The 17,121-nt window shown below is 41.5% G+C and overlaps 1 protein-coding gene and 1 long non-coding RNA gene across 2 annotated transcripts; both read left to right on the top strand.

The window, feature by feature from the left end:
* The first annotated feature begins 214 nt into the window (after positions 1-214).
* On the top strand, positions 215-764 carry LOC308170176. The gene is made up of 3 exons (XR_013937776.1): positions 215-256; positions 567-611; positions 695-764. It is a non-coding gene; the product is annotated as an uncharacterized lncRNA (long non-coding RNA).
* A 9,978-nt stretch (positions 765-10,742) lies between these two features.
* Positions 10,743-15,946, top strand: LOC308169903 (serine/threonine-protein kinase Nek3-like; the record flags this gene model as incomplete). The annotated part of the gene is made up of 10 exons (XM_080544636.1): positions 10,743-10,859; positions 10,955-11,061; positions 11,379-11,463; positions 11,601-11,684; positions 11,993-12,060; positions 12,182-12,268; positions 12,943-12,997; positions 13,542-13,749; positions 14,819-14,977; positions 15,828-15,946. The coding sequence occupies 10 exons, from the start codon at positions 10,743-10,745 to the stop codon at positions 15,944-15,946; spliced, it is 1,089 nt and encodes a 362-aa protein (XP_080400762.1).
* Positions 15,947-17,121: the final 1,175 nt, after the last annotated feature.

Here is a 17,121-nt window from a genome sequence, read left to right as displayed (position 1 = left end):
TTTCTCTCCTGTAGGAGGTGTGTACTTCTTTGTTTGACTTAGTTTTATTCTTGGTTGCCCAGGGGGGTTGCTGAGAAAATTGTTGCGGGATCCTGGACAGAGAAGACTGGTCTGGATTTGGAGGTATTATTTGAATGTTACTATCATATTATAGCTATAGTCATAATTACCTACTATTCTCTAACTGTAACTTTTCTTCGTACAGGGGCTTCCGAGGCAGACCAGTGGCAATGACTGTGGTGTCTTCATGATAATGGTGAGTTATGGTAATGCCACCAAGTGATATGGCACACTTGATTGTTCCTTAAAACCATCAAAAAATGTGTAAATGTATGTAACAATGACTGACCACCACTTAGACCTGACCAACATTCTGTTTGTGCATTTGCAAATAAAAAGGTGTGCAATAAAAGGTATTAAGGAACATTCATGTGTGCAGACCTCTCATATCACTTTCCTATGGAGTTATCAGCCATGTACATTTCATTGGATGTGTGTGACTACCTTCTCACTGAGTTATAAGCTGTCACATGGTAATCTTGTCTTTGTGTCTTTTCTCATTACAGTATGCCTGGTATTTCGCCATGGAGGCTACCTTTGACTTCAGCTTTGTAAGTATTAAGAAAACAAGAACCCATTATATCAATATGCTATAAGACTTTGAATGCAAATTGAGTAACTGCTCTTTCTTTAGGATGACATGTCTCTCCTGAGACGGTGGTGGTGTATTGTCCTGGTGGAAAACCTTGGGCTGGAAGGGTATGCTGCAGTGCTACAAAAATAATAATTGTATTTGTACATTTATTATCAAGAGGATTTTGGGGTAACACCTGGCCCTACAATTCAACCTTCCGGTGAAGAGTGTTAATTTCAGATTTGGAAGGAAGTTTGCTCACTTTAGTGAGGAAGGCAGAGCGACCCTTCACGACAGTGTCCCACCTGTATTCAGGACCTATTCAAAGTCTTAAAAGGAGGCATGCAAGCAACACCATGGTCAGTGCATCTCTCACTAAGTATCTATGACCGTGTGCATGTTTCTGAATGGGCTACTGCTCCTAAAACACATACTCCATGCAACTTTATGGCACATGCAATATGTTTAGTGGTACTGTGTCATTCTGAATCCAGCCTGGATCTCTTTTTGAAGTAGTTAACTCTTTCATATAAAACATACTGGCAATAATGGTGGACTCTGTACAGATGCCACTGGACACTGACGAGGACCACGCGTACTTCAAGAGGCCTTACAGCTTTCCTCCTAAAGAATTGGTTAGTGTGAATGGAGTTTATTGCATACAAACATACTATCCACCATTCACAGCTGTACACATAGTCATGCTTATGTGTGTATCCATTTAGGAAAGTGATGTTACCATGGACAAAGATGTCAGAAGCCTGGATAGTGAATCTTTGCCTCATTGGATGTTTCCAGTTGCAGGGCTTTGTGTTTAGAAAACAGACAGAAACAAAGTGAAGTTGCTATAGATGTGGTCATTTGCTGCCATTGTAAGGGCAGGCCTGTAATCTCGCCCGGCAGGAAACCAGAACAAATTTGGTTGTGTAGCCCCTCCAATGGTGACATTAGTGTAAATCATCTACATTTTACTATAACTGGTAAACGTGTGGCTTTAATCACTTCATGACACAGGCAACAGTCCACGCCATTGCAGCTGTAAACTGTGTTTCCAATGAGAAAGCCATGGAAATGTATACATGTGGACCACAGTATGACTTGAGGTAAGCTGGAAACATGAGGAGAGTGCTAATACAATTTCCATGACAGTTTGCAACCACTGATGAATGTGAGTTTCTTAAATTATTTATTAATCACTTCTTTATAACATTTTGTCTCAACAGTGAGAAGCAGCTATAGCGCATCTCACAAGATGCGACTCAATGCGCTTCAATCAAGACATCATTGCTGTTTGCACTTAATCGCAAGTGCTCTTTCAACATTGTCTCTATGGTCTTTCAGCTTCCTTTTCTGTTCTTTGCTCAAATTTTCGACCATATAATGGTGAGATACAAATAAAACTTGAATTGATTTGATCCCTTGTACACTTTTTTTGGCATTTGTGTTGCAACACACCTGTACATTCTGCACTCTACCCTGTTAGGCCCTTATTTTACTCTAGACAGAAGGGTTGTAACACTTGTTATTAATTCCATTTGGTATACCTCATAAACTTTCTTGCATTTCTGGTGTTTGCATTTTACATATTCTAAATATATGCTATCTACATGTCGCACTGGATGGGGTTAGTGCTGTTGACTCATCAGAAAGTAAAGACTAATTCACAGAGTGTATGAAGATTCCAGTAAGGGTTTTGTGAAGGAGCTGTCAGGCCAAAACCTTCCGCTTGACAAAAGCTACCGGGGGTGCGGCCTAACGCGTCACGACCAGCTGGCACGCGCACGCGTCACGACCAGCTGGCGAGTGTTTTTGAAACCTCCGTTTTGGCCGCCATTAGCGAAAAGCTTTAATTTGGCTCTACAAGTGTTAATATGTCATTTTATGAAGTTTTAATATGTTTTCAGGCGAGAAAGTAACCATATATATTCACAAAATGTATCCGGTTTATCAAAATAACCCTTATATCTATCTGATCTGACGGTTTTTTTCACAACGTTATTACTTGTCACTTTAAGCCCAGGAGGGAGTTAGCGATTAGCGATGTTTAGCTTAGCTTAGTTTAACAGAAGTATCTTCACTTTTAACATGACTTCCCGTGGTCGTAGAGGGCTGGTCGACGGCTTAAAATGACCGTGTAGACCGTGTAGACCTTATCCAGCTATAGTCTTGTGTTTCTACCCCGGGCATAGCCGGTGTTATTCACGGACAAACACTCCTGTTAGAGTGGTCTGATCAGCAGATCATTTTCTCATAAAGTTGCAAACGCAACTCAGCAATTCAACTTAATTTAAAAAATGCGCGTTTCGTTCAAGATCCATTAGAGTAGGACATGTACAGTTATGATAACTACAGTCATATGTAACTTTTGGACTAGTATAGTAGTTGATATTGTAATAAAACGTGCCAATGTCAGACGATGAACAAACACACCACGAGTCCACACTGATTCAGAAAACAGAATAAACTTTATATATAAATACACAACACTTCAGGGGGCTAACGTTTGCAAAAGAACTGTACAGGTTACAATCAGGTATATAATAATAGTTAGGGAGTAACATATCATTCACAAATTCAACAATAATAGAACAGATAAATACACAGATAGCCCTGCTACGTCCTCCGTGAGGGCCCGTTCCCCTGTACATAAGTCCCTGTCCAGCCCTGCTACATCCTCCGTGAGGACCACCTCTACCACATCCTGGTGGTGTGTCTGAGGTGGTGGTGGTGTGTCTGATGTGGTGGTGGTGGTGGTGTGTCTGAGGTGGTGGTGGTGGTGTGTCTGAGGTGGTGGTGGTGTGTCTGAGGTGGTGGTGGTGTGTCTGAGGTGGTGGTGGATGGTTGGGGTAACATCTGGGAGGTTAGGGGATAACATCTGGAGGGTTGGGGGTAACATCTGGAGGGTTGGTGGGTAACATCTGGGGGGTTAGGTAACATCACACCAATCAGCTCTCCTGTTGAGGTAAGCAATAACCATCTTGTTAGTGTAAACACACAAACAAGCACAGATATGTACAGTCAAAATAACATTTTGTGAGTAAACACATTTCTAAATAATCCCTATTCAATGTGACTTACCAGTGTACTGGGTGGATGGGGATGAAAGGTAACTGTCCAGATGTAATTTTGTCCAAAACATCTTGGTGCTGTGTGAATGAATGAGCATACATTTAATGTATTAGTAATGAAACAATCAATATGAACATTTAAAAATAACAATGATGTAATTGTGGCTCATACTTGCAGTAGCCTGAGGTAGAGGTGGTCCTCACGGAGGAGGTAGAGGTGGTCCTCACGGAGGATGTGGTAGAGGTGGTCCTCTCTGAGGATGTGGTAGAGGTGGTCCTCACGGAGGATGTGGTAGAGGTGGTCCTCACGGAGGATGTAGCAGGGCTGGACAGGGACTTATGTACAGGGGAACGGGCCCTCACGGAGGACGTAGCAGGGCTATCTGTGTACAATCTGGAAAATACTTAAAAAACAACTTTACAAGCAGTACAAACAAATTCATTAGGAAACATAATATTAATTGACACACAAGACGAATGGAACAACTTGAAACACCTCCTGCAGGATACCTGAAGCTCTGGTCGGATGGTCCTCCTGCAGATGCAGTGCACACTAACGTCCATAGTGTACACTGACTGGGCCGTGCGTGGACACCGTATGGAGCTGCGGAATGGTTTCAGGTGCTCATACTGAAAGCAGGAAAAGAGGTGCGCACGCATAGCAGACTGATCAAATTCCTTGCTTGCTGGGTCCTCACCTCTGCAGCATGTGAGACTGTTCGCAATAGCAAACAGCCCACAGTCTGAGCTGCCTCTCTGCTGCTGGACATCAGGCCACTGCAGAAGGACCTTGGGACCTGAAAAAGAGAGGAGACCTGTTATTTGAGAAATGAACTCCTCGGTCGACCCGTGACCAGCGGAGTCATAAATGTTAACAGTACCTACCTCGCAGTTGATGTTACTTACCGTAACCCAGTGATTTGAACAAACATTTAAAATCTGAACAAACCCCTGGGTTGATGCAGGCACGGAGGAGAGGAGGGAGAGGGACGTTGTGGCGTAGAGGCCTCCTACATGGGGATGTTGAGCCTGTAAAAGAGCCTGAGCATGGTCAATGGAGAGATCATTCAGCCAACAATTGGGATTCAGAAAGAAAGGCCTAAGCACCTCCAACCCGCTACGTAAAGCTGGACAGGCCCGCCCCAGCTGAACATCTGTGATGGTGACATCTAGCAGCTGAGATGGTGCCTAAAAAACATAATGATGTTGGGTTAAAGGGACTGTCATGTTACAGTACTCAGCCATTGGAATTTTGATTATTTAAAATGAATGAAGCTAGGATTTTTAAGTGTACCTGAAGTGAGTCCCACTCCGGCTCAGAGTTTAGCGGTTCAGGGTCATCAGAACACACTGGCTCCGGTGGATGGGACACAGCTTTCTGAGTGGGCGGGCAGGCTCGGAATCCTTAAGTCAATCAACAAAACAATTTTAGAATGACATCTTGTGGTAAAAAAAATACAGTTTCACATTACATTAACTTTAAAATGTGAACTGTATGTTACACTTACTCGTCCGCAGAGGCTTCACTGAGGCATATGGGGTTTTGGTTCCCAGTTGTTGGCCATCCAAGGTCTCCAACTGCACCAAATTGTTGTCCCCAACCTCAGTCACCCTGAAGAAAATATGTATTAATAATGGCAAAATTGGACATCACACATCACCCTCTCATTCTGAATATTCTTAAAAGTCTAACATTTACCGGTACGTAGTTGGCCAGTCTGGGTCCATTGTGCCACCAGGTCTCCCACGTTTCCTCTCATTCTTCTTCAGGACCTCCATGCCCGGGAGGATCTCAAACCGCTTGGTTCCCTTCTTGATCCTCTTCCGGTAGCTTTCCCGCTGTTTCTCCTGGGCCTTCTCCACGTTGAGTCGCACCTTGATCGTTGAAGAAAAAGCGAAGCAGCAGAGATTGTAATTCTCTGTTGTGCAGTATAGCTCTGTATATTGCTGAGGCATTGTTATTGCTTTAGCAGTTACTTAGCATCACTCAGGCGGTTGTTCAGTATATAGTTGTGTAATATCTTTCACCTCGTCAAAGACCTCCTCATCCTTCTCAGCCCTGGCGTGGAGATAGTCTGCAGCGGTGTCTTCATTAATCTCGTCCATCTCCACAAAAGGACGGTCGCCTGTGATCTGAAATGAGAGGCAAATAGAGATACACAATACATACATTTGCATAGAGTTAGTGTTTTATTTTTTGTTTATATTGAGAATCAATTTGCAAAACAAATTATATATTATAAGAACAATAATATCAAGAGTTGACATACCTCAGAGGACAGCCGTGGCTCCCGACCGTACATCAGGCGGTAGGGCGAGTACTTGGTGGAGGCCTGGACGCTGGTGTTATGTGCGAAAAGGATTAACTTAAGGTTGTCCTCCCACCGTTCCTGGTGCCCTTCCAGAGATTTCCCGATAGCCCTCTTGAGTGTTTGATTGGTCCGCTCGTCCAGTCCGTTGGTCTGGGGATGGTAGGCAGAGGTAATCCGGTGCTTCATCCCCCACTTCTCAAACAAAATCTGGTTGACCTAAAAGTAGTAAGACAGAAGTCATTAGTTTTGTCCATACAAGTATGTCCATAACTGTTACAAGATCATATGTTTTAGTAAGTACATGACCTTGTTGCAGAACTCTTTGCCCTGGTCAGTCAGGATGACCTCCGGCGCACCATGGGTGTGGAAGATGTCTATCAGGGCCTGGGATGTTGCCACTGCCGTCTTGTCCTAGCAGTGTATACACACAGGATATGGTACTATTATATTAATACTTATAATGTTAATTTTAAGATGAAAATTGGGATACATGGTGATGAACTGTTCAAGTACAATACATTCAAGTATTTTAAAAAGCATGGTCATGATCATTATATTTGAGAAAACAACACTAAACACAGATATAACACACCTGGATAGGAATGGCCTCCACCCACTTGGTGAAGAAATCTGTCGCTGTGAGGCAGTAGCGATTGCTATTCTTGGATGAGGCCTTGAACGGTCCGATGAGGTCCACACCTAGCAAGAAAAATGTGTTGGCATACTCTAACATTGGACAAGCGGAAGTAAAACATTCACACTAAAAGAGCATACTGAAAGAAAGCATGGTGGGAAACAAGTCAAAACCCAAAAAATTAATTGGGATATAAAAGTGTAGAACTCACCAATCATGTACCACGGTGAAACAGGCTTGATGCTCTTCAGCTCAGGGGCTTCAGTCTTCACCTTCTCAAACCTCTGGCAAGCCACGCAGGTACGGACCTTGAAACAAACAGTAAAGTGCAAGTTGAAATGAAATGTGAATGAATGAATGAATATTATCTGTGTGTAAAATACAATCTTGCTACTGTTTGTAAAACATAAAAACTAACTAAAGAAATAATAGATTTGCTTGCCCAGTCTTCACAATCCTTCACAATGCCAAACCAGAAGAAGCGCTGATTAATCTTGCCAATCATGCGCTTCTTTCCGAAGTGACCGGCATGGACCTCGGTCAGCACTGCCTCCCTTTCCTCGTCTGACATGATGACCCTCCTTGGTGGCTGTCCCTCCTTCTTGGGCCTCAAATACATGCGACCATCTACAACATCAAAAGGATTAGAGAAAAGAGACCAGGACTTGTTAAATAATGTTTTTTTGTTGTTGTTGTTTTTTTACAGTAGTACACTACTTTATTGCTTTATGGGTTAATTTAACAAATCTTACCCTGAAGCATGTATTTCTCAGCTGCTCTCCGGAGAACACGCTTCTTCTCTGCAGACATATCCTCCTGGAACTGGTCTTTGGACAGATATAAGAAAATGTCACTGTGGCTAGTATAGGATGCCATATCTATTATCTGATATGTATACTAATTGTGTGTATATATATATATATATATATTAAAAGGAAATGATAGGGTTATCTGTAGTAGTTCTCTAGTAGTTCTCTGTAGTAGCAGGTGTGTCGTGTAGGAGGTGTTTCGTCGAGTAAAGTGCGGAGGATTAAACACAGCGCACTAGAATGACGTCACAGTCGCCAGGTCGTGACGCGTGCGCGTGCCAGCTGGTCGTGACGCGTTAGGCCGCACCCCCGGTAGCTTTTGTCAAGCGGAAGGTTTTGGCCTGACAGAGCCCTAGTGCTGTTGACTCATCAGAAATAGAATGTTTTATTTATCTCATCAGTGGGCACTCAGCACCATGGACACCTCCAGCCCAGCACCTTGCACCACGGTTCCTGCCCTGCTCCATGGATTACAACGATGATCACCTGACCCTTGCCTGACTCCACCAAGTCCTTTGCCTGACCCCTCAAACCTGTTTGACCTAATAAAGTCCCACACCTGGGGTCATTGACATTCTTTTATTTATATACAGTTAGGTCTGGAAGTATTTGGACAGTGACACAATTTCCATAATTTGGGCTCTGTATGCCACCACAAATCAACTCAGACCTTTTACCTGCTTAATTGATAAAGAAATAATGAAGGAATAAATAGCCCACACTGGCCCATGAAACAGCTTTTGAGTCAATTGTCTAATTACTTTTGGTTATTATATATAAAAGAGCTATAATTCATAAACCCTTCCTTCAATTTGGATGTGAATACCCTTAACCTAAAACTGAGTCTGCACTTTAAGCCCAGTAAATGCTGTTGGAAATCTCATATAAGATACGTTAGATCCAAAGTATCAAGGAGTATTGCAGTATTGTGCAGGGCAAAACATATTCTGGAACAGAGGATGTTGTATACTCTATATTGTTGTCTTGTCTTACCCTATTTGAGTTACTGTGTGGAGATATGGGGAAATGAATATAAAAGCCACTTTAAACCCATTGATTACACTACAGAAAAAAGCTATGAGGATTGTACATAAGGTCGGATATCGTGATCACACTAATAACTTGTTCCTAATGTCAAATGCCTTAAAGCTCATGGACTTATTCAAATTTAAATTGGCACAGTTAATGTATAAAGCAAAGACTCAAGAACTCCCACGTAACATTAACAAATGATTTATAGAGAGGGATAAGGGGAGAGGTCATTTGAGAGGTAACCACAACTTTAACAAGGGCTATGCTCGCACCCATCTCAGGAGCAGGTGCATATCATTCTACGGAGTTACCATATGGAATGGGCTAGAGGAAAATATGAAGGAAAGCAGAAATATTGCTCTATTTAAAAAAAGGTTTAAATTATTTTTAATGAAAAAGTATTAGAACGGATGATACTGAAATATATGTATTAATTAATTGGATTATATAATTGTTAAGTATAAACAGGGGTAGGACAGGCTTCTTCCTACTCCTTTTCGAACAATTGATAGGACTGTACTCTACATATTAGTTATTTATTATTTTTATTTTTAAATCATGTTCGAAATAAAGATTCATTCATTCATTCATATGCATTATATGACTGTAACTTGTGTATGACTGTAACTAAGATGTTTTGGTAAACAGCTAAAATAACACAAATTCTGTCTGTGACGTTTCCACCGTAGTAAGGCGATGACGTAGTCTATGCAAATATGCAGGCGCGGTATGATGACGCGCTCCAACCACTCCAACCAAATATGGTCCATCAAGTTTCCGGGTGATAGATTTGATGTCTGCAGCTGGATATACTTGGATTAATGTGTGTATCTTAAACTGCGAAGACAAATGTAATCTTCTTTTTACTCACGTTGAAATTGTATAAATCACTACGTTGACGTGGTTTTCTACGTACGACACGGGTAAGATCAAAATTTGATCTAAGCACGTTCTATAAATGTCTGTGTTGCTCCCTCTTGTATAAAACACTTTTGTCTTTGTGTGAAACAAGCAATGCTGAGTCAGTAAATATCTCTGCTGTAATTCTTCATTGATCTAATCCTGACAGTATTATGGCCAACTGATCTTTAAAAGATCGACATTTATTTAGACACAATACCACCCCATTAAAATTATATTTTTTACTTTTTGTGTGATTTATACTTTTATAATTGGGTTCAAATCTTCATTTAATTATATTATAGGCCTACCTTTGTCCTTGTGTTGCTCAAGTCTTAATTTAATAAGTTAAAGAATGTTGAGATTTCTTTGCTGAATTGTTGATTCCTGTATTAACTGTAATTTTAAATTACATTTACAAAAGATGTCCATCATTGGATTTCTTGCAGTGCATCAATAGTTCATCAACTTCAACTGGGTTTTCGAGGTTGATGGGTGGTTTAGGTGGGGGGGGCAAAATGATATTCTGTCATGGGGCCCAGAATCTCAAGCGGCGCCCCTGATTGTCCCCTCCAGGCTTGACACCAAACTCAGACACCTAGGCCTTAACCCTGGTCAATGCGGACATTCCTCCTCAATAGTAGTAAGAGAAGTTTTTTTTATTTTTATTTTTATTTTAATATATATGTTTTCGACGCCCCTGCTGTATAATTTCCAGGAAAATGATATGACCCGATGAAAAATGTTCAATACATTATCGATTAACAATCGATCCATTTAACTAAAGAGAATCTTCTCTGCGTTATTCTGACATAATACTACTGTGTGGATTTCAGGTTGAAATGTGTAGTTCTACTGCCACCTAGAGGTCAAGGGTTGATAACAGTTGTGCATGTTGACAGTGTACGTAATGCATACGTCATTACGTCATACAATAACACGGAAGCTCAGGAGAAACACACTGCATTGTTTTACAGAAGCAGCATTAATTCATCTTTAATACAGCGAATCAGCATAACCTGTAGGTAATCTCGCCTTCTAAATGTCTGCTACTATTGTTGTTTTATATATTGTTATTTTATCTCTTTTGTTGCTGTATTTTCATTGTTGTACTGTCTGTTGTTTTATCTCTATTGTTGTTTTATCTTCCTTGTAACCTGTGAAGCACATTGGGTCACATTTTTCACATCTTTTTTTTTTTTTTGCGAGAAATGCGCTATACAAATAAAGTTTGACTTGATTATTCTATATGCAATATATAATACATTCATTCCAAGTGACCAAACATACTTCATAATGATTAAGGAATAATATGTCATGTTATTTCCTTTACAAGGTCTATCAGATGCCAGCATGGAAGGGTACACACTTCATAAAGTTACTGGTGAAGGGTCTTTTGGACGGGCATTGCTGGTCAGCTCTAAAAGCAATTCTGTGAACTATGTATTGAAAGAGATTCAACTCTCAAAGGTAGGTTGTACCCACACACTGAACAGCCTCACAGAGACATTCAAGTAACCTTTTGGCATTTTTACATTCAGGCTAACTGTGTTTCTTGTTTGTAGATTCAATCCAAAATGGAGAATTCAAGAAAAGAAGCTGTACTCTTGTCCAGAATGAAGCATCCGAATATTGTTTCTTTCAGGGACTCATTTGAAGGTTTCACTCCATTTCATTGTCCTTCATGTGAAACTGATTGTTAAAGCAGATTAGATTAGATTAGATTAGATTCAACTTTATTGTCATCGCAGACTACAATTTTGTACAATACAACAAAATGCAGTTTAGCATCCAACCAGAAGTGCAAATAGTGATATAAGGGCATGATATAAATAGAACAAGAGGTAGTGATACGTGACTATGTAATACAGTATGTGCAGAGGTAGTATTGTAAACATCAGTTTAGTTTAGAGGTATATACAGATGAAGGAAGAAAAGAAGAATGAGGAAGATGTTCAGTAATATGAATCTCGTCTCTTTGCCTTGTAGCTCCATTGTCATGGAGTTCTGCAGGGGAGGAGACCTGTTTCAGAAGATCCACCAGCAGAAAACCACCCTGTTCTCTGAGGACGTTGTATGACTTTTAATCAATGACTCTTTTTGCAATTAACTCGAACATCAGCCAAGTGTTCGGTGCAGGTTTAATGGTTTGTCTGTATATGAATGCATAACCTCCTGAAACTGATTTATTTAGATGTTTTTTTTTATTAGATCCTGAAATGGTTTGCCCAGATATGTGCTGGTATGAAGCACATTCATGACAAACTGGTCTTACACAGGGATGTGAAATCCAAGGTAACCCCCTACCTCCTGAATGGCTATGTTAGGATTACCATACCAGTTGATTGTTACCACATCTGAAGACTTGTGTTGCGTCCATTATTCTTGTTAACAGTATATTCCAAGTATGTATGTAAAGCATTGAATACTCTCATGTATTAACTGAGTGTTTCTCTTTTAATCTGTTAAATGAAAAGGAAAGCACTTAGTTACATATGTAGAACAGATGTGGCAACATATTTAAAAATATATCTTTTTATAAATTCACATAGGGTGGTGAAGATTTTCCATCTACATTGTTGTTCATAATTTCCCTTCCTCAGAACATTTTCCTGACAGACAAGGGGACAGTCAAGCAGGGGGACTTTGGGTCGGCATGTCTTCTGAATAGGTACATGGGAGGGACTCCATTAATTGAACTACAGTATATCTGAGGAAATGTTTGTATTTCTATAATGTTATGATTTTGGCTCATCATTACTCAAATGTTGTCCTTTAATTTTCTGTTGCAGCTCAAGAGCCTATGCTCACACATATGTCGGAACACCTTTTTATATTTCTCCGGAGATATGGGACAATAAACCATACAACAATAAGAGGTATGATCATCTTGAAGTACCCCATTGACATCCAATATTGAATATATCAGTAATTATATCCAGTCATTCAGAGCTGTAATTAATACAAAATGTATCAATTAAAACCTATTTAAATTAGATCTACTACTAGACTAAATCATTTTAATTGATTTTTGTATTAGTGAAAATGCATTACAAAGACAAATAGTAACATAGAAGACAAACAAGATTGACATAATGAACAGATATACAGACAATAAAAGGAAGTTACCGTGATATGTGTGTTGATATAAAAGGTCAGAGCGGGCATCTTAGGTTGGTGTGTGAAGAGAGCAGTGTGGCACATGTGGCGGAGAAGTATATAAACAATAGGCTAGGTGCACGATCTCCACTACTTCCTGCAAGGCACCTTGCATGAACATATCCTGTCTCACTCTATTGGTTTAATTGATTAATCAGCTGTGCGGTAAACTGTTGGAACACACAGTGCACAGCTGATTAATCAATTAAACCAATAGAGTGAGACAGGATATGTTCATGCAAGGTGCCTTTCAGGAAGTAGTGGAGATCGTGCACCGAGCCTATTGAGAATTGAATGTTCTGACTGAGGCGTGTGGTTTTGGATGTGGAGATGGTGGTGTTTCTTCTCCTGTAAGACTAACGGCTGGTCTGAATGAATAACTTGTGTGTTGCAGTGATGTCTGGTCTCTCGGATGTGTCCTCTATGAGCTCTGCACCTTGCACCACCCGGTACTTTCACGATGTTCTAAGGAAGTTCTGTCATAATTGTCCTTAATACTAGAACAGCCGTGCCTTTTTTTACCTACTGTAAGAGCCACCTCGGGGGTCAAATGACCATAGTCTTTACAATGGTAAGCTGCTATTTACACACCACTGGTTGGCCGTATTGTAAATTAGCCTGCCTCCTACACAGAAAAACTGCAAAATAGCTTTATAGCTATCCAGATGTTATTTTGAAAAAGTAAGGATACTGGGTGGTGTCTAGGAAAAGTCATGAAAGGAGGGTCCTGAAATTTGATCGTATGCAAAGATATAAAACATGTTTTACTCACAGGGTAAAACGATCGTGTTAAAACATTGTATAGAATACATTCGCTGACTTTTTCCTCTCCACTATAAGAGATACTGTGAGCTATTGTATCAAAAATGAGGGAAGGGCCAGTATCTTCAGCTGAGATTAATTATCTGACGTGTATTTATGTGTCCCAGCTGTTGCAGTGGAGTTTGTGTTTCTCCAGGGATTCTCTTTGAGCTCGGCTGTCTCATGTCTCAGTTCCAGGCGCTCAGCTGGAAGACCTTGATTCTGAAGGTGTGTCGGGGCGCCTACCCTCCCTTGCCCAACCACCTGCCCTATGAGCTGCACTACCTGGTCAAACACATGTTCAAGACCAACCCCAAGGACCGGCCCTCCCTCAACACCATCCTCACCTCCCATCGTATATCCAGACTCCTGCACAGACATCTACCCTCCGAGGTAGGGAGTAGGAACACCCTGTGGTTTATGGAATAGACCTGATCACACTGTGACTGCCGTGCATGTCATGTATGCCTGGTGAAGGACCAACAGGTTTCTATGATCTATCGTCAATCAATCTGACATTTGTCATGACATTCTGTCAAATGCAGTATTTAGACACTAAGCACTACACATGTTTTGCAACACCACAGCTGCAGGGACTCTATGTGGGGTATGGTCTTTGACAAGCTGGTGTTGGTTCAGAGGATTGTGTAACTGGTGTTATATTTGTAATTCACCACATTCAGATGCTGAAGGTGGAGGAGGAGGAGGGGAAAAGAAACAGATGGAGGAGAGAGGAAGGAGAGAAGGTTGTTGCACTCTTAGGGCAGAAGAGCCTAATGACAGCATCTACTTTTAGAGGTAGGGAGCGAGAGAGAAAGGCGACATGTTCTGATGTAATACTTAAAACAGGATTAAATCTGCGTCATTGGGTGAATGACCTTTCAGTAGGACACTGATTGTAATGATGTGCGTTGATGGGGTCGAGATGGATACTCAGGATAATCAAAAGGTCTTGCTCAGATGGACAGTTGAGAGAAGTGTATTCACACAGCGCTGGGTGCGTATCTCAAAGGTTGAGGAATGAGGATACGAACGAAATATGTCTACAAGCATTCCTTCTTATAGGCAGCAGTCATGCCGACTTGTCTATCACCTGTCTATCACAAATCATAACATCAACGACAAGGGCTCCGATCAGTCTGTCGGTCCTTATGGTCCCTCAGCCAATCGTGTAGGTTCTATGTTACCCATGTCCCATAATAAGTTGGTTGCCCTGGTAACCAGTTACCTGACCTGCCTCTGAGGCTAAGTTTAACTGGCTACAAGTCTGTCATTGGAGAAACATGTTTACTGAGGATGGCCCTGAGGTGTTGATCAGTTTGCACACAGTATCCTAAAGTATATCAGTGTTTGATGTGTAACTCAGAAACACATTCCCAACACTGATGACATCATTTATCATTTATCATGTCTTTTGTTCTTGTCACATACCAAAGTCAGTGCCAGTATAATCCGTCCCGTTCCCGTAGCAACGGAGGCCTCTGAGGCCCGTAGTGAGAGCAGGAGGTGTGGTCCTCGTAAGCAGTGGGCTGCAGGCCCCCCAGGGACGGTGCTGCGGGTGTTGGGCAACGCTGAGCTCCTCTCCTCTAACAGCATGGCATCCCTGGGCCAAGCAGACTCCTGCACAGGTACAGTCTGAAGCACCTGAACACTGACCTGTACAGCCTCTAAAACAACCACTTAACACTAGAACAGCCATGGGTGGGGTCATTTGATCAAGTGAGTAATAAAAAAGTTTTTGCATTTGATCAAATTTCAGGACCCTCCTTTCATGACTTTTCCTACATATGTACATTCTACCACCCAGTATCCTTACATTTTTATGCTATAGTAGGTAAAAAAAAGGCACGGCTGTTCTAGTGTTAAATGACTCACAATGCTGTTTCTTTAGCGGGCATGGACTCTGAAGTTCTACCAAAGGAGAGAGGAAGAGAGAGGAGACAATGGGACAAGCATCCGCCAGAACGTCTCCTGAGACTGCTGGAGAAAGCCCAACTCAGCACCGCTTTCCAAACCTACTCAATACACAGAGAAGGTCAGTCCAAATGTTGTTGTAATCAATATTTGTTTTAGAATTGTAAAGAAAACCTGTTACTCGATACATTAGTGATAACAAGTAGAACACGTTTCCTGGTTAGGTCAGGTATGCCGTATTTATTACATCATTTTGGCCTGAAGTGAAAGCTCTAAGAAGTGTTATGAACTTACCTTAACTCACCTTAACTCAGCCGTGGGCATGATGAGCTACATATGCCGACATGAGCGACATATCAGCCTGAAGAAGGTCTATGATAATAATAATAATATGACCGAAAGCTTGCACAATAAACAACGTTTCTTTGCAGTTTTGAGTGTGCGGATGCTATTTTTTTTGCACTCTATCGATACTCTTCAGTTCCAGTACCTCAGCTAAGTCTGATCACGGATGAGCGGTGGTATTTTCACTATTCTGACAGCTTTGTCCTCTCCCTGCCACAGGTGAAGAGTCCCAGGCGGGTCCTCTCTCTCAGGGAGGACAGGATGACACTGACGGCCTGGAGGAGGTCGCTTTAGACGAGGACAGACTGGAGCCACGCTCTGATGACGACGACACGTGAGTCCACCTGAAACCTAACCCCAGGAGTTAACCCTCTATGTGTGACACATTCTAGTATTTTGGTCCGCATATCGGCAACCAATCAAAATGTTCCGACTTTTCTTTTGGAAACACGACTAAACGTTGTTGAGAATCAAAACACAAACTTTCTAGTCAAGCCAAAATACTGCAAGGCAATGGATTGGGTGAGTAATCCCCACTGCTACCTAGTTAACTATAACACTACCGTATTTTCCGCCCTATAAGGCGCACCGGAGTATAAGGCGCACCTTCAATGAATGGCCTATTTTAGAAATTTTTTCATATACAAGGCGCACCGGCTTATAAGGCGCACCGGCTTATAAGGCGCATAGAATAGATACTGCAGTCAAACGTTTGACTGGGGTTGCGTTACGCCCAAGCTCCACCTACTGCGTTGCGTCACCTCTCCATCGGTGTTGTGTCAACTTCCCGTTGTCCAAGCTCCACCTGAGCGTTGTCACCATCAACGTTCTACCTGCTCCACTGTCAAAAATATATATTTTTCCACCTCAAGTATCAGCCGTTCGTCATCCATTTTTGCAACAAGCGTCAAGGACCTGCGGTGATTCACAGCTGACTCGCGTGAATAGCAATTCGCAATAGCTGCAACCACGAGATATAGAGTAGTTAGCTACAAGCATTTTCAATCTGCTATTATCTCTATTAGTGGATTAACCGCTGTGGTGATTTAACAGCTGATAAAAATACATCAAGTAGACTACAAACAGAGCAAAACAACACCAGAAAACAACCAATAGGCTATACAATTATAACCAACAACCAATATGTGACAGCTCCTGGTGAAATGTGCAACGTACTTTTTCAGTTTTTACACATGCTTAAACTACATATTGTAAGCTTTCAAATGATGTGTCATACATTCAAATCAGAGAAAGATTGAACACGACAGGCGTATTTGAATGTTGGTTCATCCACAACAAACGCTGCTAGCGGCTAACAGCTAACAAAACACATCGCTACGAAGGTCTAAACTGTATTTTAATAACATGACAACATACTGGGAGAACATCGACATGCTAAAAACACATAACTACACATAACTAGATGAACACACAGTTCTTGCTTTTGAACACGAGCTAAAACGAAAGTATGTTTACAAATCAACCCTCCCTTACCGGTAGCCTCCGGCAAACG

Source organism: Nansenia antarctica (genome assembly GCF_963989245.1).
Source record: "Nansenia antarctica genome assembly, chromosome: 14".
NCBI classification, from domain to species: domain Eukaryota; kingdom Metazoa; phylum Chordata; class Actinopteri; order Argentiniformes; family Microstomatidae; genus Nansenia; species Nansenia antarctica.
Note: the sequence above shows the minus strand (reverse complement) of the source record. Positions and strands in the feature narration are given on the sequence as shown.